At 38.4% G+C, this 26,541-nt stretch overlaps 1 protein-coding gene across 3 annotated transcripts; it reads right to left on the bottom strand.

Annotated features, from left to right (window-relative positions):
* Positions 1-407: 407 nt before the first annotated feature.
* LOC112465852 lies at positions 408-24,141 on the bottom strand. 3 transcript variants are annotated; one of them, XM_025033607.1, is made up of 8 exons: positions 24,046-24,141; positions 22,749-23,663; positions 9,628-9,884; positions 8,734-9,132; positions 6,560-6,813; positions 5,027-5,138; positions 1,565-1,719; positions 408-569 (listed from the first exon to the last, which is right to left on the bottom strand). In XM_025033607.1, the coding sequence occupies exons 2-8, from the start codon at positions 23,206-23,208 to the stop codon at positions 434-436; spliced, it is 1,773 nt and encodes a 590-aa protein (XP_024889375.1). In that variant the 5' UTR covers positions 23,209-23,663; positions 24,046-24,141; the 3' UTR covers positions 408-433. The 3 variants fall into 3 exon arrangements, with proteins under 3 accessions (XP_024889375.1, XP_024889374.1, XP_024889376.1); XM_025033606.1 differs by having other exon boundaries at positions 22,749-23,602; XM_025033608.1 differs by having other exon boundaries at positions 408-538; positions 22,749-23,602.
* Between the last annotated feature and the right edge of the window lie 2,400 nt (positions 24,142-26,541).

Genomic DNA, 26,541 nt, shown 5'->3' with positions numbered 1-26,541 from the left:
TTTAATATTTAAAAAATAAAGAATTAAAAAAATCGGTTTCCAGAAAATCGGTAACGAAAAAATACACACTCTATAGCACATTCCAGAACATTCTACCCCTATTTCATATACTTGTAGTAAAATTTGGGTCCAATAATTTTCAAGTTATTAACGTTCAAACATACACCACCCGTAAGGATTTTATATATTAGTATAGATTAGTTTGCATATACAACTGTGACTCCATTTATTAAAATAAAGAAAATTTTCCTTTTTATTAGTATATTTTTTTCCTAGTGAATGCACATATATTAATAAAAAGGAAAATTTGCTTTATTTTGGTAAATAGAGTCACAGTTGTATGCAAACTAATATTTACTAAAATCCAGAACATTTTTTTCTCAGTGTAGTAAATAGTTGTGAACGCTTCAAGTATAATATCCTTCTTCAAATGTCAGAAGTAGAATCGCAAATGGCAACTGTTGACGAACAATCGGAAACTTACCTGGACATGGTGACGACGGTGGAAACTGCGTGGTACATGGTTGCCTGCTTTCCTCTTTATTAGTCGAGCATTCGCAAAACAGTATCTACGGTTATTCAAAGTCCCTTTCGTCTAACGTCTATGGTTCCCCTAATTGGGAAACTTACAAAGCACACGGAAGTAAAAGCATATATTAACTCGAACGTCTCGTCTTTGAGAATTGACTTTGACAACATCGTTTCTATATAGGTGTGCGAAAGTGCAGCAAGAAAAACTTTATTTGCTCTATGCCGTTTGTTTTCCGAGATGGCGGCGTTATCGTATTGCAAGTGAAATGTTTGACGAATTAATTGTTTGCGAAACACAAACACAAGCTTTCCTTGCAGAACTTTCGCATTTAATTCAATTAATACAGCGATATAGGATAAGAGTGCTACGGTGACTACATTCCTATTTTAACGTTTAACGTTCTAGAAATTTGCGAGAAAATTTCTAATTCCCTATTGAAATAACGGATGGAAAAGGCAACGTCGAATTAGAGTTATCTATCTACATCACGATGAAGCGATAACTAGTCTTTGAAGAGCATTCGTTATATTTTATTTGCTCATGCATACGTCACGTAGGATTCGCAAAAAACAGTTCTTTTTTAATATAAATATGTATGTACTATGTGAGAGCATAGAAGAAAAGTTATGATTTTTAGTGGTACATCTCTTTGAAGTAGAATTTCGAATTATATATCATTGCATGTTTTTATTTCCTTTCGATGGTGACGATGGTATTCGAATTTCAATTTGCGCATCCCACGAGTGCATCCAGCTGCGCTATTCTCTACTGAGCGTCGCGAAACAAAATTTAGCAAAGAGAAACACGGATGAAACAATCAATGTCGGATCAACTCGAAAAAGCAAAAGTGGATCCTCTTTCATTTCCGGGACTTGTATCGAAGAGTACATATAGAGAATAAAATATATATAATTCCCGGGGGTCGCCCGGGTGTAGAAAACCATCTTCGTCGCGTCGGAAACTTTGTCGGGGTTTTTCGCGGCATGCACGTGGTGGAAATTGGTATAAATGGAAAGGAAATAAGTAGCTCACTTGTCAGACAGCGGCGGTGTCGTGGGCGAACTGGTCTTTAGGCTCTTGAACGCTTTCAGCCATTTCAGCTTGGGGCTTCCGGTCGAACCGTTCGACATCTTCCGACTGGCCACTCCATCCGGTTGACCAGCTTCCCCGCCCCCGAAAAGTTCTTTCTGTAGGTGGCAATTCATAGAAAATATATATATTTTTATGTATAACACATTTTTAATAATTATTAATAATATATTTAATAATTACATTAATAATTACATTAATAATATGTAATATAATATATTTAATGCATGTATAATTATTCCGCGATTTTTCTTGTAGCAACTAACTTCTGGAAAAGTTTATTATTATTTTTGTGAAATGTATAATGCCTTTCTAATGTTGAGATATATTCTCTTTATTTTTAGAAATAAAATCTAAAAGTATCGAATAATTAAAGTTTTGAAAATAAAAGACTTAAAAGAGTTCGAAATGTGCAAATGTTAAAACTTATTTTATTTAATTTCGTTGAATTAGATCTTAACAAAATTTTACCTCAAGGCTTAATTATCGAAATAATTAAAATTGAAAATAAAATCACTATGAATAAGATATTACGTGAAAAAAATTTCCAGTAAGGAATTATGGACTTAATATCGATTAATCCATATGCAAAGGTGATTTAGGACGTTCTGTACGAACAGCCGTATTCATAGTCCTTCCTTGAGGAATAAGGATTTCATTGTTCCTTATTAATTATTCTACATTTCATTAACCTTCCTTGATCGATCAAGGAACCTTAAAATTTATGAAGTGTAGAATGAGGAACAAGGAATCCTTACTCAAGGAAGCTGACTACGAGTACGGCTATAAGTTTACGCTTCGTGAACAAGAGAAGAGTCCATTACCGTTGCACACAGAATCACCCTTAAACGACAATCACGACAATCACGCTTCTTTGCGTATCAATTCGCGTATCATTTATGCGTCCCCGTGAATGAGTAAGGAGCAAGCCCTACAGACACGTGACTTGAAATTGAGTTTAATCTATATCCACGTGGGGAGTATTATCCCAGCGACTCCTCTGCTGTTATCATATTATATTACATATGCCGTCTTGCGGATATTGATTGCGCACAAGATAGCAAGATTACGTGAGTTTAATTTACGCGCGAACCTGGCGATTTGATGAATGCATGCACGTTTCAATTCAAAATCCTGGGTATTTTCAATCTAAATAAGTGAAATTGATAGTCGCCAATAATTGCTGCATATAAATCTCAACGTAAACAACAATTACCCCTTCTTATCGACCCTAACCCTCTAAAAAATAATTTATAAACCATGTAAGAACGGTTCTTTCATAAGCTTTTAAACTGATTATACCGAGCTACGTTACTGCACTTTTGTACTTTATACAGGATATAGGGATAAAGTTTTCTCGTTGCGCGATTAGGAGTTTCATCTCTGTCGTAATACGCGCTTAGCAACACACGCTAGCCTGATGAAAATGCGTCAATACACCGCTCTGGTTGAAATGTTTCCATGGATCTATCACCACGATTCGATCGTTTTCAACTGCGGGAATGTTTTCATTGACAATACGTGCATGTCAACTTTCATTGATCCCGCGTGGTCATTGAGAACATACTCGGCCATTGTTCACCGCCGCAACATTAGCCTCTTTGTGCTCGACTTCACAATGAATAACTCCTTATCCGTCTAATAACATAACGTCCCCGTGTTCGTATAATCGTTATATAAACTTGATTAATACATTAATATACATTTTTCAAGTCTTTTTATTTTATGTTACTGTTAAACGGTAAAATCACGGTAGATTTAATTTAGAGTGTAACGAAAATCAATAAGTAACAATATTGTATCGACATTGGAATAGTATCACCAGATAGCCAAATGCTGATATTCTTAATAACAATAATAGATATCAAGAGCACTGTTAGGCACTTTTCCAACCAGGGCGGCCTATTCGTCGAGCGAGTCCACTGAATCATGCGGCATCCCTGGCCTCGCGATCTAGCGTGCTAGGAACAATAATTCACCAGAAGAAAAAAAAATACTAACGACTCGCGTGCGTAACGTAGTCCACCCCATCGTTCGGGCTGGACGCGATCACGATTCGATATTACACGACGAGGAGCGGTAAAACGGCAGCGCGCGGCCAGACAGCAACGATCCTGCTCGCCTGACCTGGATAGACGGACTCTCTCGACGAGGCCAGAAATGGATTTTCAGACGCTCGTGCTCGCCGATGACCCAGTTGCGAAGGCGCATGTCGCGCGATTGCGCGCGCGTCAGTATTTATCCGGCGTTTAGGCTAAAGCGCATCAGTGAATGACCAATTGCCAGTGAATGGCCACAGACGAGCCTCCCACTTGGGAAACTTTTGGAAAGTGAGCCGTCCGTATTTGTCAACGTTACACATGCATCAAGAAATCGCGCCTCCGAATTCGTTGGGCCGGGCAGACCGCGTCCGCGAACCCTGTAGTATGCGCGCGCGATCCTGCGCACGTCATTTTTTTCGTACGCCAAAATTATCTTACAAGCCACAATTAAAAACATCCTCTTTAGATTATATGCGCAACAATGTTTCCTCTTTTCGAAATAAATCAAGTTTTCTTCTTTGAATTACACCATCGTGTGCAATTGATCTATTTTGGGAACGCATTGACAAAATTGAATTTCCCGTGGGAAGATAAATCCAATTTTCCAACATTATAACGAACGTAGGTTTGCTCGTGATATTTATAACCGCATAAAGCATAAAGTAACGTAATTATTTTGCAAACGTGAGATTGCGTATCAGTTTACAATTATTACCGCATTAATTAGTTACTTGGGAGGTTGGTAATTAATACCGGCGACTTCGTTATCTTTAACAGTTCCTTTTTTCTATCAATTCTGGATGGTGCACGATTTCCATTTTAAGTTAATAACGTGCGAACAATTGAGCAGTTCTTCACTGGTGCATCCATCCCTGCACATAGATGAGGCTCGATGCCACGCGCGGTCGGACAAATTGGATGAAATGGGGGAGAACGTGGAGGATAGATGTCTGATCAATTTCAGGTCGAGAACATAGAGGCATTTAATATATATGACTATTTATTCTAGAATTTAACCTGAAATCTTGTTCCGCAACACATATTGTATTTCGCGCACGTTGCGCGTAGAATTGCTGTAAACTGCTCCGTAAGCAAGTTTTATAAAAAATTGTATTTGAATATGTATATCTTATTTTCCATATATAATCCGTGTTATTGCGATAAATGGCGTACAGCTTGCGGGATCGCGTTTCGAGATGCGCAAGTCGGATGATAAATACGAGCACACGCTTTTTGCATCGGGATGAATAAAGTGATAGATGCGGCATGTCGGGATTAGAGACGAATAAAGTAATAAATGTCCGCGACGGACGTTGCGTAATATGGCGGTAACTAAAGGAGAACAAAGAACGTGCTTGCATACCTGTGCTTGCACCGCGGCTAGACGCAGTTGCGCCACACCGAGGTCGAGGCGCTTCAGAGAAATGTCTTCCTGCAGCTCGGCTACTTTCGTGTAAAGATTACTCTCGGCGCTCCTGCAATGGGAAGTGATAAAATAACTCTTATCCCCGTGTTTTTCTTCTTAAAAGATTAAAAAACTGACGTATTTCCATGCAAGCTACCACGCCGACCGAAAATATAGCTACCGGGTGAAAAATATAGCTATCAAGGTAACAAATATTCGAAAGTCGAGAAGAGCCATCTTGATTAACCTTTTCGCGTAGATAAACGATAATAAAAACATACTTAATGAAAAAAATATATTCATAATAATACGAATGATAATAAAATTTATGCATATCTTCTTCAAACATTTCACAAGTTTGTCACGTTATAATAAATTATAATTAACTTGACAGAAATGAAAAATTTCTAGCGTAAAATGTAAAACAAAAACCCAATTTAATAAAAGGGAAAATTCACAAAGATAAAATTAACTTTTTACATAAATTAACGTGTATAATTTTTCAATTAACACGTTCACTGCCATGGTAGGTCATTTCTAACCAGCGCTTTCTAACTAAAGCATCAATAACTAGACACAATATAAAATAAAATTTAATACACAATATTTTATCATTATATATTTATAATAATGAAAATTCTGTTGTGACGTACATCGTAAGTCACATAAAAATTACTGATTGGACAACGTGTTAAAAAAAAATTATCTTTGAACCAGGATTACCACCTTTTCTTTAACAGAAATCGGGACTTTTAATTGGGGGAAGAAGGGAATAAGTTTGATAAATAGAAACATTTACAAGTATGCATATAGTATATTTTATCTTTTCATTAGTATGGCCTTTTATTCTAATATTTATCCATTTTAGTGATATAGGAAAATACTCGCTCCACAAACGCGTTAGATGGTGGAATGCTCAAAGTACAGGATACAACAATTGATAAATCGTAGATTCTTTTCCTTTACACTTTTAAAGATATTTACCCACTTTTGATCAATACTGATATTTTCAGTGTTGATCAAAAGTGGGTAAATATCTTTAGTAATCCCTTACAGCAATTTAATACTGTAAGGTGTAAGTGATTATTTGAGTAGCAATTAATGATTTATTTTGAGTATTAAAAGCATTAAAAACATTGCTTTTAACACTCAAAATAAAGTAATCAATCACTAGCCCAAATAATCACTTACAATATAAAATTTCTGTAAGGGATATCGGTTTTACGTTAAAGCTTCTGCTTACATAGGAAAAACAAAGTCACAAAATGACTGTCAAAATAATTTAAAACTTCTGCTCTCTAAAAATCAAGACATTTAGCGTTCCGGCTGTCATCCCGCCGGGATGCGGGACAAATAATGAAAAATCGGGACAGTCTCGGTAAAATCGGGATGAGTGGTAATCCTGCTTTGGACAGACTAATACGTTGTTGTGTTCGTTACTCGCCGAGTTACGAGTAAATACGCGGTTACATAAAAAATAATTGTACGTACTTGCGTTGCATTCGCACGAGAGCGTCCAGAGCGTCTTGCAGACGACCTATTTCCAGGTTGAGACCGTCGTAGTCGCGTTTGAGATCCTCCATGAGCGGGAGCGTGCTGGTGCCCGTTGGTACCAGTTCGTCCCTGAGCGTGGGCATTTGACTGATTCTCTCCATTGGTATCTGCTCGGGTGGTGCCGGCGCGACGTACAGACGTCGCGGCGGCTTCCGCGGCGTCGCGTTCACAGATAGGTTTCGCGCCAAGGTCTTAAATAACGTTACATATTCGCCTCTTTAAATTATTTGACATTACGTTTCATAACTGGGGCGAACACGAAAATGAAATAGAGTGAGACAGGATTGGGTAAAATATATATTCGCGAGGGAAATAACTGAATATTCGACTCTTTTTACGCGACAGATACGCGTTTGCGTTTATTTGGAAAAACCGTATAAAAATGTTATCAAAAAAGACTAGACTGAAACAATTGCGCTGAATTTTTAACTTAATACGTGCACCCTCTTCGGTTGAAAGTGTATGTGCTACGTGTATAATGATTTCTAACTTTGTAAAAGGGGGAAATATGCGCACGCTGTTTTGAAAGCTGTTTACATGACTGAGTTTGAAGAATAAGCTGAACTAACAATGAATAATAAATCGAATCATGATTGACAATGACAACCGAGCTGCTGAAATATGATTGGAGTTACAACAATGATTGGAAAATATAGTCTGTCTCGCGAATTGCTCGCTTTTTTAACATGACAATATGAGGGCACATGTGTCCGATTGAAAAATTTTCACTAATTCGTCATTAGGAATTAAAATTAAGGTTTGTACTGTACATGTACATGAGAGATTATAAAAATTAAAAAAAAACCCGCGTTATGTAGAAAAACCGCGTAAAAAGAGAGTTGGGTGTAAATTGAAAATAGAATGATATAATGTGTGATATATATATATGCACATATAATGTAACATAGCACGTTTCGTAAATTTATGTGGGACATGTATTACCTCTAGCTTTAATATCTGTCTCTTTTCGTCACAAATCAAGGATCTCGAATTAAAACCGTCAACGCGAGGTAAAATTCCGAAAAAAAAAGTATTCGTCGTGTCACTGTCATCGTTCCGGCATTAATAATCTCTTGAAATGCGACGCAGACAGGGATCATGCATTTAAGCGAAACCGGTATTTCCGACGAGGGCCCGCGATCGACCGACGGGTTCAAGGAGGACAAATCAGTGAATGCCGGCGCGTTTGGTCAGCCGAACAAGTTAACTCACCGTACACATAGGTACACGGTAACGCGCAAACACACGTACACACGAGCGCGGCGTCCGGTGATCTCGAGCGGCCAATATATCCTGGACACGTGCCCCGCCGCACAGCGAATATGACCGGCCTTTAATCAGGCGGCCCTGTTTTCAGTCTCTCTTCACCGAATACCGACGATTGTAATCCGCCATCGGATACCTCACCATCCCGAAATTGGATATATGCCCCGGCACCGTCTATTTGCTCTTGCGTGATCAATATATCCGGAATACGTACAATCGCATCGTCGTCGAGCATCGTATATCTGCGCACGATCGATCGGTTCCGATTGACGTATCGAGCTGCGAGATTGACACGGTGGACGCGCTCGCCGTCGTCATGTCGCCGACTCGAGAGATTTGACCTCGCGGAAGAGGGATAAGTTAAAGACAATCGCATAGCTTTTTTTTCTGCAACCGCCGATTTGAACAGATACTGCTCTGACAAGAAGGAGGGACATGTTTCACACGTTATATCTTTCAACAAGATAGAAGTAGGGGTAAACAGTACAGTTGTTGGCCATTCTACAATGATTGGCCACATCTTAAAAAATTAAGGATTATAAAGAAATACTATTAAAATGTTTTTAATTATAAATACAAAAATATCAGAATTATTATTTTTTTATAATTAAAAACATTTTACTAGTATTTCTTTATAATCATTAATTTTTTAAAGATGTGGCCAATTATTGTAGAGTGGCTAACAACTATATACTGTTTACTACTTTTTGTTTTTATCGTAATGGAGCACCTGAGACATTTTGCAGCGAAACGAAAAAGAAGACAGAAAAGCATATGCGCTCGGATATGCGTTTTCCATATCTCGCGGGTTCAACAATTCTTTTCAGAAAGCGAACGTAGGGTACCTGTAGATCATTCGACGGTACAATCGCCTGCGCTTCCTTGGCCACGGCTTGATAACGTTTCGCCTGTTCGCCGGACCGTTCCCCGGCCGCGTCCGAGGTCCCGGCGACGCACTTGCAGGCCAGTCCGCAAAGTTCCTCGTAGACCTCCGCAATCTCGCCGAGCAGTCCCGGCAAACAATGGGACTGATAGCGCTCGGTAATAGCGTTGGTGGCGCGTAGCTGCAGAATATAGGCGTTGTGCGACTCAAAGTAAGCGCGCTTCAATTCCTGCTCGGCGCCGCCGCCGGCCTCGTTGGTTAACAACGCGGCGTATGCGCGCTTGTAATCCAATCTGGTACGCTGCAGCTTCTCCTCCGTCTTGCTAACTACCTGCTCGTAAGCGTCGCGATGGGCGAATACCTGAGAAACGCGGTATACACGTTATAGATTGGATAGGACGCGAGAGATCGGGTTAGACGGTGCGACCCGGAGAGACAGACGCTCCCTGATGGGATTGAAATGCCATTCGGAACGCGCAACGTTGAAATCGAATAATCGAATGGGTCGCTTGGGAAACTTTACCGTCTGCGTTCGGCAATTGCGGCGAACTTGTCTCTTCCCGTGACTCGATATCTAAGCAACGCGAACTTCGTCGAGAACCTGGTGCAATCGAAGCGTCTTTTGATAGTTTGAAATAGCAATTGTAATCGCGCAAGATGACAATACGGGTGTTAACACATTGTCACGGTAAAAGGAAATGCTTATACAGATAGATCGTAAGTGCATAACGAGTTGTGCCGCCAAATGAAATTACTTTGGAATATCACGGTATTCATCAATTTCACGGAATTTACTTACGAATGAATTTACAAATTTAGAAAAAAAAAATTGTACGTATGATGGGGATAGGCTCACCTTCCTAGATTGCAGCTTTCGGTGGAAGCTCGCCTCTAAGGTGGGCCTCGACAGTTGCTGCTGCAGCACCGCGGCCAGATCGAGGTGAGAAGCTGCGTCCGCCTCGACCTGCCGCAGCAAACTTTCCCAAACACGTCGCATACCGCCGACATCGACTCTCGAGTCGCCCGATCGACTGCGAAATTCATCGACCAGACGTCGCACGTTCGCCGAGTGGCTCTCCATCGCGGCGCCCAACTCCTGGGCGAACTCGGAGACTACACTCCCGTGGAACACACAAAAGAAAACATTAATCAGGGAGTTACGTGTTGATGGGTGGAGAACGGCGTCCCAAATAAATATGGCAAACCGTGAGACTTGGCTCCTCGAAGCGAAAATTTTGCGTTTGTGATAAATCAATAGTCAGTGTATTACGCAAAAATATTATGAAAATGTTAGAAAACATAAATTTTGGAAGAAACGGCATGTTTTTTATCGTGCATTTTGAGAAAGTTAAGGAAATTTAATCACAAAAATATATTTTGTACATTATTTGCATATATTTGTATATTGAGTATTATATGTATAGTAACTTTTATTAGAAATTCATAGTAACAAATTATCATTAAATATTATTGACATTGTTAAATTATATACAATTTTACATGACATCTATAGTATTAAACATGTATGTAAAACATCTATGTTTTTATCTAAATGATTCCAAATAGTTATTTTTTAAAGTCTTAAAATATAAGATATTTTACGAACAAATCCCGGTGACCGAAAAATAAACAATTTAAACTGAAATCGGAAATTCGAATTCCGATTCGAGTCTCGGTAACCGAAAGATCTGCCTTGGCAAGCTGCCAATGGAGCCTCGCAATTCACGACGGCAAATTCAACGCTTGCGAGTGCAACGACGCGGTTGCAGCCCTTTACCGTCTACGTCGATTCGATTTGCTCGTCAAAGGCGTCGTTGCAAGTCTTGACACATCCGAACCGACGCGACGCGACGTCCCGAGAGAAAGAGGCTTGGCGGTCAAAAGTAAAATTACGTCCTTTTGCGTCTTTCCACCCACGTCGGTGGAAAATCGGCTTCGGTAAACGTTATTTTGGACGTATCTGGAGTGGCATTTGGTCGTGGTGAATTCAATATTCTCGCCGTCTTATCCCATACCCCGCGCGGAGAACTTTGAAATATCCTTTTATGGGCGATCCGAATGACCTCTTCGTTGGTCGAGAAACGACGGGGAAGATCGTCAAAGAGCGTGTAGGATTCTCTCTCGCGTCGTTATCACTATCGTCATGATAGCGCCCCAGCCCTTTGTGGGATCTCTCTATGCTTCTTGGCGCGGGTTATTTCCTCGCTTCGATGAACCGCCTCTTTATCGGAATCTCGCGCGTTTCGAAAAGGCGAAATGTAATTTACTTTGGGGACCACGATCAGAATGGAGTAATAAGGAAAGTACTTTGATGCCAACTTTTTACTCAACTATACGTGAATATGTAATAAACACTTTTTCCTTAATCTATAGTCTATAGCAACAAGATGATGCGGTTTAGATATTGATATTATTTTAACATTATCATATTATAATAATTATTAGCATTTAATATATTCATATATTCATATATTCATAGTATGCTGATTATTATTTATTGGTAGCATAAATCGTGGTATTAACGGTTTGTTATTTAGCTAAAATATTGAAATGATTAACTTAGATATCCGAAAATATTTACATTCATATTTAAATATATTTGAAATTTGTGTGCTTTTGTTAATGGAGCCACATATAACATTACTAATTATCAAAAACTCTCGTAATAAGAAGAACGTTCTAAAAAAAATATCTTTTAGGGAAGATTGGGGTTAGAAGTCACACGAGTAAGTTGTCACAAAGCTTACATCTCACTTAATAGATTGGAGTGGAATATTTAGTTCCTTCTTTATAGTGTAGGTTGCTTCTATCGTGTTAGTCGGGTGTACGAAATAGCTCGTTTCAAAAACATCGCATGTAATATTTACGAGCACTTTTTAAAAATTGGAGGTCGTGAGTAAATTTTTTTTGCCTTTACTTTTATTGTTCCGTTGGTTTTTGGAATTACTAGTCGTAATTTCTTTTTGGTCATAAGATCTATTATAGTTTTAGATACTTTGTCCTGTATTTAGTTAACCGTCATTGCAACATAGTTTATAAATATAATCTTCTTTGTTCAAAATAACCGTTCAGGGTAAGTTGTCTCAAATGAGATAGGATTCAAAGTTTATGAGAATTATTATTCTTTTATTTACTCAAAGTTTATGAAAGTATTACAAAGTTTATGAGAATTATTAATCTTTCATTTACTCTAAGTTTATGAGAATTATATTACAAAATTTATGAAAATTATTAATTTTTCGTTTAATTCATGCTGCAATATATTATTAAGTTAAATTTACCAAAAACTGGCACTAACTTTAATAAAATATTAAAACAGGAACTATTTGTCATATGTTTCTTCTACATGAAAGATACATGGCAATCAATCCAGAGTCATGTGACAACCAATCCTGGGTATGGGATAAGTTGTCACATTTGCGCGGTTTTGTTTAGAATTAAATAACTTTTTTGTGTATAAATATATACAAGTCTAATATTTTTTTTCTTACACCTAAAGGATGTAGCTACATTACAAAGTAGTATACAATATTATAAAATATTGTTAACATTTTTTAAAAAATTAGTATTTGAAAAGTGTGACAACTAGCCTCGGTCTCCCCTACTTTAAAAAGTAATAATAAAGTAATTCATGATTTTATTGAATTTTATTTTTGTTTTTGTTATTTAAATGTCTTCGAGTATTTTTATATTTGGGTAATCTTTTCCATATATTTCATTCATACTTTATATTTGAATTATTTGAAATGCTCGTCACACGGTATAAATGCGTACTGACGCTCGCACAGGTATATCAAGAAATATTTTACGGCCATGAGAAAAGCACGTTGTCGTTACTTGCGATATATCTTCGTCCACGCGTTGTTATTATTTTGGTAAGAGAAGCACGTATCTGTCAAAGAATATATCTTTCTTTGACAGGTGTGCGTCAAATGTCAGGACTTGTATGCGCGTAGACCCCGACGAGAAACATTTTTCTTTATAGCGATGTTTATAGAAACTCATTATTCGCAGGGAGAATCTTATCACAAAATGCTTAAGATTCGTAAGATTTATTTAGTATTGAACACATTATTTTTTTATATTTTTGTTTCTTAATCGGAGTCAAACAAGTTCCAGTAGCAAATTGCACTTGTAAAATTATCGTGTATGAATAAATCTCGCTATAATTATCTTCGTTATCTGCATCGAATTATTAAGTTCAAAAGTAGTATCAAACTTATATATACTATTAAAAAAAATATAAAATTGCCCAAAACAATCCTCTTGCGGTTTACATTTCGCCTCGTTACGATAACTTGGTGTTCGAAAATACATTGGAGCTTTTACCGTCAACCCGCGGTCAATAAAAATATGTGAGCAGAAAAAGCATGTTTCGTGGGCAAATATAGGTACACGTTCGGCCTAACAGAAACGGAGCGAGAGAGATATGACGGTATAACACACAAAATGGTCGTTCAAATAATCGGCTTATCTATACCTCTGACGCGCTTGTGTATTAATACGATATCCAATGCCGCAATTTTCCCGGCGAAAGTTTGCGATAAATTCGTGAACGAACGGGGAACCCGGAAGATAGGAATCCATGCCAACCTTACTGCCGGCGCGCAGCGTGAGTTCGCGGCGGCGAATATCGTTTTTCTTCGTCAAACAACTCAAACAAACGAAGGGAAAACTCGACCGGGTGGCATTATTTCTCGAACTGGGCCAAGATAACCCGGGAATCCAATAAGGTGAGCTGAGCTCTACAGCCTCCGAACTCTCCCGCTCTGCCAGAGGGTTACCTACCGTCAGGTAATCCGACCCGTTTTTGTGAACATTTCTCGTTTAGCCGAGTGCTTTTGTCGTAGACGTCGTTATTAAAATGTCTTTCGTTCGACGAAGGAAAAATCGATATATTTGATATACCTATAGATTGTTTGTTTGGAATAAACAGGAATTCGTAAAAATAAAGCGAATAAATCAGTATACATATGCGTAGAGTTACGTAATAAACAGTTACATAACCAGTTATGTAAAAGTCAAATAATAGAATAAGAACGTGTAGGTTTCTATAACAAGTAATTAAGATATATATCATAATTAAGTATCTTTCTAGTAATTTACAAAAAATTTGTAAAACTGAAAAACGGCAACAGTTAATTTCAACGTAGTAAGATTGTTGAAGTACTCCATTTTTATTAAAAAGATTTTATAATCCTTCTCGTTTAAGAGCTTTTCGGTTAATATCAACTTTAATTTCACTTACATAACACAATCTCAACTCGTTATCAAGATGTTTCACGTTGAAACTTCAGGAACTGCGAGAAGACGGTGTATAAATAAATTATCGTAGAGGGAGGGTCGCATTGCATAATTTTCGAACAACGTCGCGCGCATCAAACGCATTACATATTAATAAACGAGCATAAGCCTGTTTATGCGGCTATGCAAATGTATATCCATGCGTCAAGTTGCGTCAAAACTTGCATCATGCGTGCCGTGACATATCCGAGAAACAAATCCGCTGGAATTATGATATAACGGGGGTTATAGCGATCCCCTTCATCAGTCGATACTGATTTAAGCGGCACGAACAAGGGAAGGACCTCACACGCGCGCAATATCGCCCCTCATTAAGACATTCGCATTAGCCTAAGTTGCTCCTGTTTCGGAAATTACCGTTTTGGGGGGGGGGAAAGCCGAGATCTCCCGTATAATACGCAATTTGTTCGCTAATCTCTCGCGTTAGCGGATTACATTAGCGCCCTGGAGATTGCTTAATCGTTTAATCATCGTTCACGAAAGCCTGACTGCTGAAGGAACTTCGCGTGACGCATGCATAATACGGGAATTCCAACGTTTTTAAACTAAACAGAGTGCTACGGTCAGAGATTGCGTATCGACGAATTTGGTTCGGAATTAAATATAATATTACGGTATTAAAAAACCAATAATATAACAATACTATCATAATATTAGCATTATTAGCACAATTCGAAAGATTTTTAAAAACTGTGATCATTGCATGACAATCTGTGTTTATCCTTAAAATTAATAGAATAATATTCCACTAAAATCTGACAATTATTTCAGATTTATCCTGTATAATTCCTGTATCTTGTCACACATAAAAAAATTGTAGGTACTCGCATATACATAAATCCATAGTTTGACGTTTTTATTTATTTCGAAATCAACGTATCGTATTGCGGTGTTACCTGATATTGCGACGTGTAATACTATTTGTCATTTATATTCGCATATACGATATATTAGTCTATAATTGATAATATTGTACAGTACGTTATGTAATATTGGTTTTCATCGGAATCAACCTGATGGAATAGTTACGTTATATACATATGCATAAATCGCACGAGATTATTGAGGGAACATCGTATCACGTAACACGTGAACGCACGTTTTGTCATAAATATTCATTCCAGTTCGAATTCTGCAGACAATTGGAAGTCCTCCCGCGAATCTGTTTCAACTCGTGATTAAGCTTATTATTTAACGTTTGTGTTCGTATTATGGTCGCAATATGAGGAAATTGAGCTCCGTATGAGCAACGTCGTTTTCCTCTAGCACGGTTTCGCGTTTGTCACTCTCTTCGCGACGACCAAAGTCGTCGTCGACTAAACTCCCGAAGCTATTTCCGCTTTGACCCTTTGTTTTCCCGCGCTCTCGATCTTTCCGGTATTATAGCTTGCGTCACGAAACGTAGCGCGTAACAAAATAATTTAGCGAACGAAGAAAACATTCTTCTGTCCGCGGAAATGAGATATTTTCTCTCCGCGGAGAGACTACCGAGCTCGTCGGAAAATATCCGTGTTGGCGCCACACCGTCCACGGCGCTCCACTTTCGTCAGCCCGGCAAAACGATTGCGCTCCAAATCGGGCGTGGAAAAAAAAGTTGCGTCGCACACATGCACACGGTGTACACCGGCGGCGGCGGCGGCGGTAGTGCTTTCTCGCCCGAGGAATTTCGGTTAATTGAAGTCACCGTAATAGCGGCCGCCCCATTATCGTCCACCGAGCCTATTTGCGGGTTTGGTGAGGCGTACCGCGCGACGAATAGCCTGCATGCAGAATTTGTACGATTCGTCGTCGAACTTCGTCGTTAGTCGACGATAGTTATCATTAAAAATTTTGTACGTGTTTTCTATTATATTTGATATCTGGTATATCTTATAAGAATGAAAAAATAATTTTGTTATTTAATGTTACAAAAAGTATTAATACCACAGTCATATTATACATATAAGATATATATAATACGTTTGCGCGCTCTACGTTTTCTTATATTAAAATATCATGAAATATAATTTTTTAAATTACTAAAATTTAAATTTTAAAATCTAAAATTTTTTAAATCAGAAATTTTTAAATTTAGAAATTCCATAATTACAAAATTTCCAAATTTCTTTCTTTCTAAGATTTAGAAATTTAAATATTAGAAATTTAAGAATTTAAAAAATTTTGTACTTTAAAATTTGATTTTTAAATTTAACTTTTAAAACTTAAAATTTCTAATTTCGTATTTTATATATTCTCTCTCTCTCTCTCTCTCTCTCTCTCTCTTGCATATATTATATATAGAATATCTTTTCTCTTAAAAAAGGAAATGTGGATGTTTAAAAGTAAAAGTATGTGATCTCTCAAAGAAGTATCTTAAAAAATACATTTCAAAAAGAAATAATCTAAATATTATTTTATTTACCTAGAAAAAGACAGTACAGAATATACCTTTATAATTATTCTGTCTGAGAAATCTTTTTTAATGAAATATAGTTCTTTGAGGATAAGAATCACCAAACCTGGGGGTTAGCTCCGGCGCAACCAGAAATCCCGATAGTTGAAGATTTCACCCACGTAAAAAAAAAAAAGATAAGAATCACAGCCTCGTCTGTATCGAATTTTCATTGTTCTTTATATAATACGTTGTGTATCAGTTGATATCAGTTGAAACAATTGCGTGCTTCAAAAATCGCTGACCGCGAGCTGCGATCATCGATTTGAGAGAGGATAAAAGAGTTAAGACTCGGCGCTCGTTAAAAATTTAAGGTAGAATAAGTACTACTTCAATTCTCGTGGTACCGTAGATCGACGCAAATATGGCGCAGGTGTGCGGCGGTATTGATATACGGAGTAATGCGAGTAATGCCGAGATCTGTATTCTCTCGACACATACGCGCCTTTCACTGTCATCGTCGTTCCGTAAACTCACCGACGTAAATCGAAGTTGTCGAAAGGGCCGGATTTAACAAAGAAGTACGATTTGGACAAGAAAAGTTGGATGTAGTTTGGAGAAAAATTTGAAGTCGCTCACATTTACCGTTCCATACGTCAGTATTGCGTCGACATAAGAATATCTCAGCACTTTCGCAACTATATCTCACGTTACAAGCATCGGAGCCACGATAAACATCGCTGGGGTATCATCCGCCACATTTGCATTTCTGCTCGCCCACGAGCGACCTTGCGTCGTTTTTTTTGCTCAAAGAGGACTTTTATCTCCGGTTACGGCGAGACTAACGACAGCAAAAATTGTGCTCGACTTCGCCGGCGAACGTCAATATCGGCGCGTAAAAAATTCAAAAATTGCAGCTGGTAACGCGCAATGATATAGGATAAAGCTGTACGAACGCCTTTATTGCCGTTACAATCACGCGATGAGTTTTCGAAAGTAAAATGGAAAAAAAAAAGATTGAAATCGGACGATTGCGACGGAGAAAATGGGAACGGTTTTAAAATGCCGTATGCGAATTTTATTTTACGTAATATAGAATTTCCCAAAGAAGTTGTCATCACTTTCACGTTTGATCGACGCATATTGAAAGGCATATTCGTAGAAATGTATTTACTCATATTCTCTTGAATTATTATGCATTTCAAAATCAGAATAAGACGGCTGATCCGAAGAAAATAGAAACAGATTCTCGGAAAGTTGCATGTGCTTGAATTCTATTTGATATGGGATTTACTTCGTAGAAATTGTTTCTTGTGCGTTTTGACCGATATATACATATATGTATATCCATGGATACTCATATAAACTCGATTTGACTTGAAAAAGATTGATCTTGATTGAAAATAATTAAATAACGATCTCGAAATTGAATGATTGAGAATAAAATGCAAAAGAGAAAAGACGATGTGTAATGGAATTCATAACGATTTTATTATATTTCGATTATATTTAAAAATTTATAAATGATAAACGATGAAGAAGCAAGTTTTTTATATATCTCTAATATCTTTTTATTTCAATTATATATCTTTATCATCATAAAGAGAGAGGAATACGAATCTTTTGTAAAACAAATTTTTGAAAAATCATTACTAAAGTTACTATATGTGTATATACGTATGTAAGTATATGTATGCGTGTAAACGTAAAGTTTCAACAATATATAAGAAGAAATTTTGCATCCCTCTACACAATCCTGAAAGAAATGAAGTTTGTTGGTCGATGTCAGAACTAAAGAAAGAGTATGCAACAATAATAAGCCTATCACTATAATAATTCGAGCTAATTTGTCAGTGGGTAGGAATGTGCGCGACAGATCGATATTGTTTAATGATTCAGCGTAAACTTTCTCGGTCGAGAGCGCGCACTGCGAGGGCGATGTGGCGCAGCGGGCGAGGGACGCGGGCAAAGGCTTTTAAATACCCAGTTACCTGGATGAAACCGTATCCAATAACAAAACGTTACGCGCTTAGCACGCGCTTCCATGGGAAAGGGGCGTTGATTATAAAAGAAAAAGGCGAGATGGGACGAGCGCGATAGAAATGGAGGAGCCCGCGTTATACAGCGAAACGGCGTTTAGTCTGCAGGGGTTGACCTGAATTCAGGTGGGGTGAATCAATATCCTGCCTGCCTGCCTGCCTGCCTGGCTCGCTGGCTGGCTGGCCGGCCGCGTGCTCTGTTCGTTTCGCAGTTACCATAGCAACCAGACTTCTTCCTTTATTAAAATATGACCCACGTCGTTTTCTGGATGTACCATTATGTCCGCGCGTACGCGGTTACACGACAATTAGGGAAAAGATGACCGGGATCTCATCTTTGAAAGCGCGGGATGTGGGATTCCGCTCGGTCAAACCGTATTATGACTAACCGGCCGGCGATCGACTCGTCCGATGGTGCAGGCCAAAGAGTAATAACCTTCGTGACTCCAAGGGTGCAACCTTGATACCCTGAGTCTCGCGGGTTCGACGAACCCGATCGCCCGGTGTCACGCGAGCTATAAACTTGCTCTAGAGCAACGCTCTATCACGTCTCTGTCAGTCCTCTTAAAATTTGCATGAACACTGAACTGACGATCGAAAATAGAAATCTGTTTGGGACTGTGAAAGACTGGATTTTCCCTGTTTGTGCATATTATTATAGTTATCTTCTTTATGTCTTCTTGTTTAGGCTCAATTAGGATGATTGTGACGTTGGATTCTATATATATACTAGAATGTCTGTCTGTATGTTTTCTATTAACTCCTAAACCCTTTGACCAGAGATCTAGACCAAATTTTGCATAGTTACTCTCTAAACCCCAGCGGAAAATGTAGGCTAACATGTGTGAAACCTGGACATTCCACTTCCTTTCCTTGATTTTATCTCCTTGACACTTTGTGACAATTTAAGTTTAGTTGTTATATAAGTATTATTATATAAGTAAAGCATTGCGTAATAATTAACAAAGGTTAGTTGATTTTATAAATCATTATATCTATATAGATATAAGAAGCCCGGGCAACGCCGTGTAGCTTAAGCTAGTATCTTATAATGATCGAGATATTCATTTGTACAGATGTTAAGATTCTTAATGACATGATTTGAAAAGACAAAAGGCAATTAAATACTATCATAAATAAAAGAATAAATTCAATGCAAATCTGGCAATTAATAAAATATTAATTAATTAATGAGTCACTTTGTCATACTTCGGAATCGTTAAAAACGATAATTATTGAGTATCTATACCTATCTACTAGACGTCTTGAAATTTATTCAAATTTTTGTCACGCATCTTGTTCAGCATACGAAGATGATTAATATACATTTCTACCAATGCAGATTAACTGTAATCTCGGTTTAACTTACTTTTTATCTTTTTCTAATTTTCAAAACTAGAAAAAAAATAAAAAATCAACTAAACCGAGATTAAAGTTAAATCTACATTGTTAGAAATGTCATGGACATTAGAGATTCCTTTTTTTATGTAAAAATGGATAATTAGCGATTATATTATTTGATAAATATCGCGTGGTCCGCTTTTACTAGTCTCACTAATACAATTATCCTTATTGATCTTATTTTTAATTGCTGTCGCCCCCGGAGATAGGTCACTATTTCGGGTAGAGATGCAGAGCCTTTAATTTTTAAACGGCCGGCTAAAAACAGAATTCGACAGCGGTCGCTATATTAGCGCGATGGCACCGGTCTTTGTTTACGCGGCGATTAATGTCATTTCATCGAAGCCGTCGTGCTTCCGTCCGCGGATTGCCAGACCAGGCGGCAACGATATTTGGCCGCGCCGATGAACCGAATAAACATCCAGGTCAGCACACGTGATAGCCTCGAGAGATCGTTTGATGAAAGAGAGCGAGAGAGAGAGAGAGAGAGATAGAAAAAGAGAGAGGTCGCTACACATACACGTACTCTAAAATTCGCTACGAGGCGAAGATCTATTTATACCGCGGTAACGAGCTCTTGTGTGCGGAGTTGCGCTTCTGCGAAACGGAGCTCGCGGAATTTCCTCGAGAACGCGCAATGTTCATCGGAGATATTCGAATTTGTACGGTCGAACGACGCGACGGGATAATACCAAATGACTCACTCTACCGTACATGTGTTTGGAAACGAGACGGCCGCATCTCGCGTCCAGATCAACAGAATAATATACTTTACATAGCCATTAGCGCACCAGAAGCCTGCCATTCATTCTTACGAGGCATCTTTATTATCATAATATCATTATCAAAACATCATGAATACCGTGAATTGGAGAAATGACCAAGATGGTGTGCGTGTGTATACTTGTTCATCTTTTATTTTCTTTTTTCAAATGCAAACACATAAATGATTTGCAGATGCACTTTTACTTGGAATTTTTTATTCCTTTGACTTTCGTCTTCAGTTCGTGTCTTGGTACTTGGAACCTTGCAAGTCTTTTATCACAGGATACATATTTATTGAGTATTATATAGGTCGACACAGTCTCTATACCATTCGATAAAGTATAACATTCTGTATTTTTGCTCGCGACTTACGCGCGATCACTGGTACATAAATCAGAGGAATAAGTCCCTCGGCGCGATTCGCCGGATTTCGACCGTATTTCCACACGGTTCAGCGATACTTGCCCCAATCTGATTTTATCGCGGTTTTATGCCCGAACAAGAGGGAGGGTTCCATAAGTTTCCATGACGAAGTGTCAGTTCGGGAGATCGGGGTCGATAGGTCAGGTGGGACAGCAAGTGACAAAGACCGATAGCCACGAGTTCAGTGGAGTAATAGGCTCGCCAACCCTACTTAGCCTCCGCTACTTCCAACTGCTAATTAATCTTGATCCCTTCATAGCCGTGGAACCACACCGATTGGAAGGAGGGGATAAAAAAGGTCAGCTATGACGAATTGTTTAGGTGACATATTCGCAGAAAGATGCAGGTAACGAGAACAAGTAACTTTAATTAATCCCGCGTCAGACCCAACTTGGGTGTATCTTGGGTTTCCTATATAGCGGTACATTAAGTAAAAGGTGTCCCCACATACAAACTTTATTTTCTCAACATTTTATATAGAGCACTTCATTGCTCTCGCTAATGACGGATTCCTTAACTAAACTAGAGACAAGAATTCTCATAATAAAATGTCGAGGATTTAATAGCTTTTATGTTGTGAGTGATTGAGAGTAAATTGCTTTTCGCCAACTATACAGAATACAAATTGATAACGAAACTTTATACTCTTTGTTCAATTTCTTCGAGAGGGACTTATAAATTAATAGGATTCTAATTTGGTTATTAAAAGTTATGACAAATCATTTCTCTCGACATTCTCGTTAAAGGTGAAATCGATTTCTAGTTTATCAAACTTTGAGTCACTATACTGATCATTATTGACTTTAAAAGTTACTTAACAATTTGTAGTATATTTAATGATGGGTAAGAAATATCTGTGCTGACTTTCAATACAATTCTCAGCACAAGTAAGTTAATATTGTTTAACAATCGAAATCATATATGTATATTATTTCTGTGTAATGAGAAAGACCATTATATCATCTCTCCGCGTATATAGTTTACCGATTTAACCTAAACCATCTTCGCTCGACGGCTATTAAACTTCTGCCAAGTCGAGACACGTAATACTCTATAACAGCTAACTCACGTAGAAGTTTGAAGCTGCCAACAAGAAGTTATACGATTTACGACTATATGGTTTCGTATATTAAATACATGGATAATCCGAATCGTTGCCATCGTTGGCCAACCGATTTTTCAGTTCACAAATTTCCTACCCATTATGCGCAACGATAACTTAGCTATGCGAATATTAGTCTCCTGGAAAGGGAATAAAGAATGCGGAAAGATACGCTCGGGGAAAATGTGAAAGAAGCGCAATTCTTTGTGCGTGCGTCGCGTCGTTCTCGGAAAATTAAGTTTGTATAAGACATATTTCTTTTCCGCTAAGCTGGAAGCTCGATAAAATACGCAGTTCCTTCCTTTACTTTACTCCACTAGTCTCCATGCACGTCTCGTTCGATAACGCATATATGATTTATTATTAAATATAAAAATGTGAAATGATATTTTGAACGAACAGAAAGCTTGTTGAGAAAAGTTTCGATCAAGATCTCGATTAGTATTTCAATCGATGAGTTTCTAAGTTCCGCTTTAAAAATGACAACACATATCGAGCTAGATGAATTTAGTTTCGCTAAACGTGATTTCGCTCGACCACGTGCGGAATCACGGAAACGCATATGCACTTACCCGTCTGGACGAGCTTGAGCGCGACGCCATTGTGCTGCTTGAGCGGCTCGTTGAGACTCGGCTGTGTGAGGTCCTTGAGGGGATGGTTGGCGGCTTCTTCGGAGCCGGTGGCACGATTATTTTGCATAGTCCTGGCCTGCTGCTCCTCGTTTCGTCGTCCTTCCTTCTTACCGGCGTCGCCGCCGTTGCCGTTACGCACGATCTGCTGCTGCCTCCGGCTTGCCGCCGTCTGACTAGTCTCTCGCTTTTTCTCCTTGCGCTTGCGGACGTCGTTCGTGACGACGATTCGCTGCTGCTGATGCGACTGCGATTGCTGCGATTGCTGCTGATAACGCTGCTGATTTATATCCTCGTAAACGACGTTTACCGCTGCGTCGTCGTTGACAGTCAATGGCAGGGACCGCCGAATCGGATTTTCATAGATACGCAGGAGCTCGTCCGCCGGATAGAAGACGTACATTCCCAGAAATCGTCGCTCGCGTAGCCGTGATTGCTACTGTTGCTGCCGTTGCTGTACCGTTGGCCGCGGTCGTAACCGCTCGCGTAGCCGACGCCGTCGCGGATTCCGCTGTTACACCCGTTGTTGCTGCCGTTGCTGCTGCTGCTGCTGCTGCCGCCGCACTTCTCGGATCCGCGCGAGCCAACATCGCTGTCCAGCGATACATCCTCGGTGATGCTGCGTGCGGGAACGGTATCGGCGCCGGCCAGGAGACGCATGATTTTCTTTCTTTCTGAGCGATTAATGCGTCGCCCCCGCGATGTACCGCCGGGTGTCGCGCGTGCGACGCGACGTCTACCGCGTTATCGCCGTCGTTGTTTTTTTTTCCGCCACGCCAACGCGCCCCGTCGATGCACTGCAAACGGCCAGGAATAATCGATTTTCGATCGCGTTTCTCCGACTGGTTGAGGGCAATCCTTTATTTCTCACGAACAGCACGGAATATAAAAAATAAATTGTCGCTAAACTTCTTTCTATTCATATTTCCTTATTCTTAAATTATTTATTTGTTGTTTCGGAGCAGTATATATAAGTTGCTGACTTAACATGAACAGAAATAAAATAAAAGTTCTTTCCGCGAGATTATTTTCGGTATAAAAAATGTACAACAATCAAGTATTTAAATATTTCGTTCTAAAAAATCAATCTGTTGATTTATTACGTATTGTTTATTTAGTCGTCGTGTAATAATGATAAAGATGTTTGTCAATTCCTTTTATTCTTTTTTATATTTTCATATTCTTTTCTCACTTTATTTTTTTATCGACTAAATCGATTATTCGGATTGGCCATTCTTACAGTATATTTTATTGGTGATTGTTCTTGACGAGCTGCGATAAGATTTAAGGGATTCGGACTATATCGTCGGTAGTATCCGAGGCTTCTTTGCCTGAAACAGAAGAATTTGTAATGATAAGAGATTAGTTCGATATCCATTTGCTTTTACGCGATTGCGTTTTTTACTTAATCGCAGCTTTATTTGCCTTATCAAATAAAATAACATTACAACTTCTCGAGATAAAGAAAAACTCAATTTCTTTTTTAATTTAAAATCATGTAACGTTATTAAGAAGTAATTACTTTATGCGTTTAATTTTACATTTTTAATGGTATAAAATATTCAAAAGTCATATGCAAAACATATTTTTAGAGTACACTTCTCTGAGAGAAATTTTACTAAAAAATGTGAAGGGAGAGTAGTTGCCTGTTGGCTTTTTTAAAATAAAATTTTCGAGCCTGCCGAAGCTTACCTATAATTCGGAAGAGATAAACAAACTTTTTCGTCATTTCGATGGGTAAAATGGAGTTTGAAAAAAAATTTTTTATCTCTTGTACGCGCGCGCTTATCCAGTTTGCCAATTTGTCGTTTGAATCCTTCAACCTGATCTCTCGTCGCTACAGCATCGGCAGCGAAGCCGGTAATCAACCAAACGTTCGCCGCGATTTTGCAGATTGCCAATTTTTTCATAAAGTTAGGTTAACTCAGATTTTTTACCACTCTTCCTTTATTATTATTACTTATTTTTGAAGTATGTACTGCTTCTGTTCAAATTGGAGTACAATTTTGAACATGATAAATAAACCGCCGGTATGATGTATGTACTAGCTTTTTCTGAACGCAGACGCACGTATAATTTGGGGAGGATAAACAAACTTTTTCATTGTTTTGACGAGCGGAAGTAGGTCTTGAAAATATTTAACGTTCGTCTCTCGTACTCCCCTTATATATATCCTTCTTTTTTTCCCCTCTATTCCATTTCAAAACATACCTCCGCTCCGATCTGAGCGCACACGTCCTACACGTCTGGCATACAAATCATACACGACAATTCGCAAGAACTGCGGCACGTATCCCGGAGCACGAAATTCTAAAAACGTCGGTAACGGAACAACTTCTGAAGGGTAATGCACCATATGCGACGCGCGTATGCACCTGTAGAATTTATATCTCGTGCATTTGTACGCGCGAACTGAAATGGATGGTTTAGGCCCAGTTTCACAAGTGTCGGTTAACTTTTAACCTTAGATTAACTCACTCTCCGTCTCCTTCTAACATCCCCCTTAGAAAGAGATGAAGAGTGAGTTAATCTAAGGTTAAAAGTTAACCGACACTTATGAAACTGGACCTTAGGAGCCATGAAGATACTTCGATGAATTCTTTCCCGCCCCGCTCTGGGACGACGGTGTCGCCGTATCCTCGCCGGTCTACGTATTATTAGTACATATTGCACGTTTCACGGATTATCGCGTGTTATATAAATATCCCACGCGGGAGTTTGCGTGCACTTTTCGATGTGGGAATCGGCGCACGTGCCCCGCGAAAGAAACATATCAATCAATCGTGACAACACTCGGAAATCCACCCCGGCCGATAGTCACGTACCGGGGGATAACTCGGTTAGATTCGTGAAAATATATACGTAGTACGTTTAGCATGTTATACCAATAAACGCATTAAAGTGCGCGTGCCACACGTCCGTGGTCACATTCGCGAGATATGTATAATTTTGTGGGGCTATAGATTACTATTATTTCTCTTTTCTCCATTTCAGTTTGATTATATATAATCAAATTATTCATGAATGCGTATATATATTTTACATATACACATACATACACATAAACATATATGTCATTATATATAAATTGTTATTAAGGGAATTAAACAAATTGTTTAAAAGGATTTTATTAAATGAATCAAATTCGCATTGATAACAATCTATCAACAATGTGTTAAGAACGACGTGTATGTATTAATTTTAATGATTAAATATATATAACGTGTTAAATTTTAAGAATATATATGTTGAACTTTCTCGAATTTCAAATGAATGCTTTTAGGCAATTAGTGGTTAAAAAAAAGGAATTCCATGGCATTAGCTTTAATGAAAAAATACAATGTGATACTTTGCCTTCAATTTGAAGTTATTTAATTTCACTTTATCGCAACGGGATTTTTATTTGGATGTTGATTTCGAGTATGTACAAAATTGAAAATTAAACGACCGTTAGAAAAAAATGTCCATCCCAATTTTTGTTAGAGAAAAATTGACTTTTACATCGAAAGTATGTGCGTGCGAGAAAACAGGACAGAACGTGTGCGTTTTTGATTCAAATTAAAATTTAGCCCTACAGCACGTGCTTTCATTTTTTTGAGCAAATATGCCCGAAGCTTGGTGTGTTTTAATTCAAGTATCGATTATCGATACGGATGAGGGAGGCAGATCGAATTTTGTGCATCTACCGGGGAACGAATGGAGAATATATGTGTGTACACACACACACACACACACA

Source organism: Temnothorax curvispinosus, unplaced genomic scaffold (genome assembly GCF_003070985.1).
Source record: "Temnothorax curvispinosus isolate PA1 unplaced genomic scaffold, ASM307098v1 QBEX01015561.1, whole genome shotgun sequence".
In the NCBI taxonomy this organism is placed as follows: domain Eukaryota; kingdom Metazoa; phylum Arthropoda; class Insecta; order Hymenoptera; family Formicidae; genus Temnothorax; species Temnothorax curvispinosus.
This window is presented reverse-complemented; position numbering and strand designations above follow the sequence as displayed.

Bases quoted from the DNA above. Each gene is read 5' to 3' on its own strand.
- LOC112465852 (XM_025033607.1), bottom strand. From the start codon at position 23,208: ATGTACGTCTTCTATCCGGCGGACGAGCTCCTGCGTATCTATGAAAAT. The intron at 5,139-6,559 runs GTACGTACAATT...TTCCCATTGCAG, and splicing joins CTCGTGCGAATGCAACGCAA to GAGCGCCGAGAGTAATCTTT. The intron at 570-1,564 runs GTGAGCTACTTA...GAATAACCGTAG, and splicing joins ACACCGCCGCTGTCTGACAA to ATACTGTTTTGCGAATGCTC.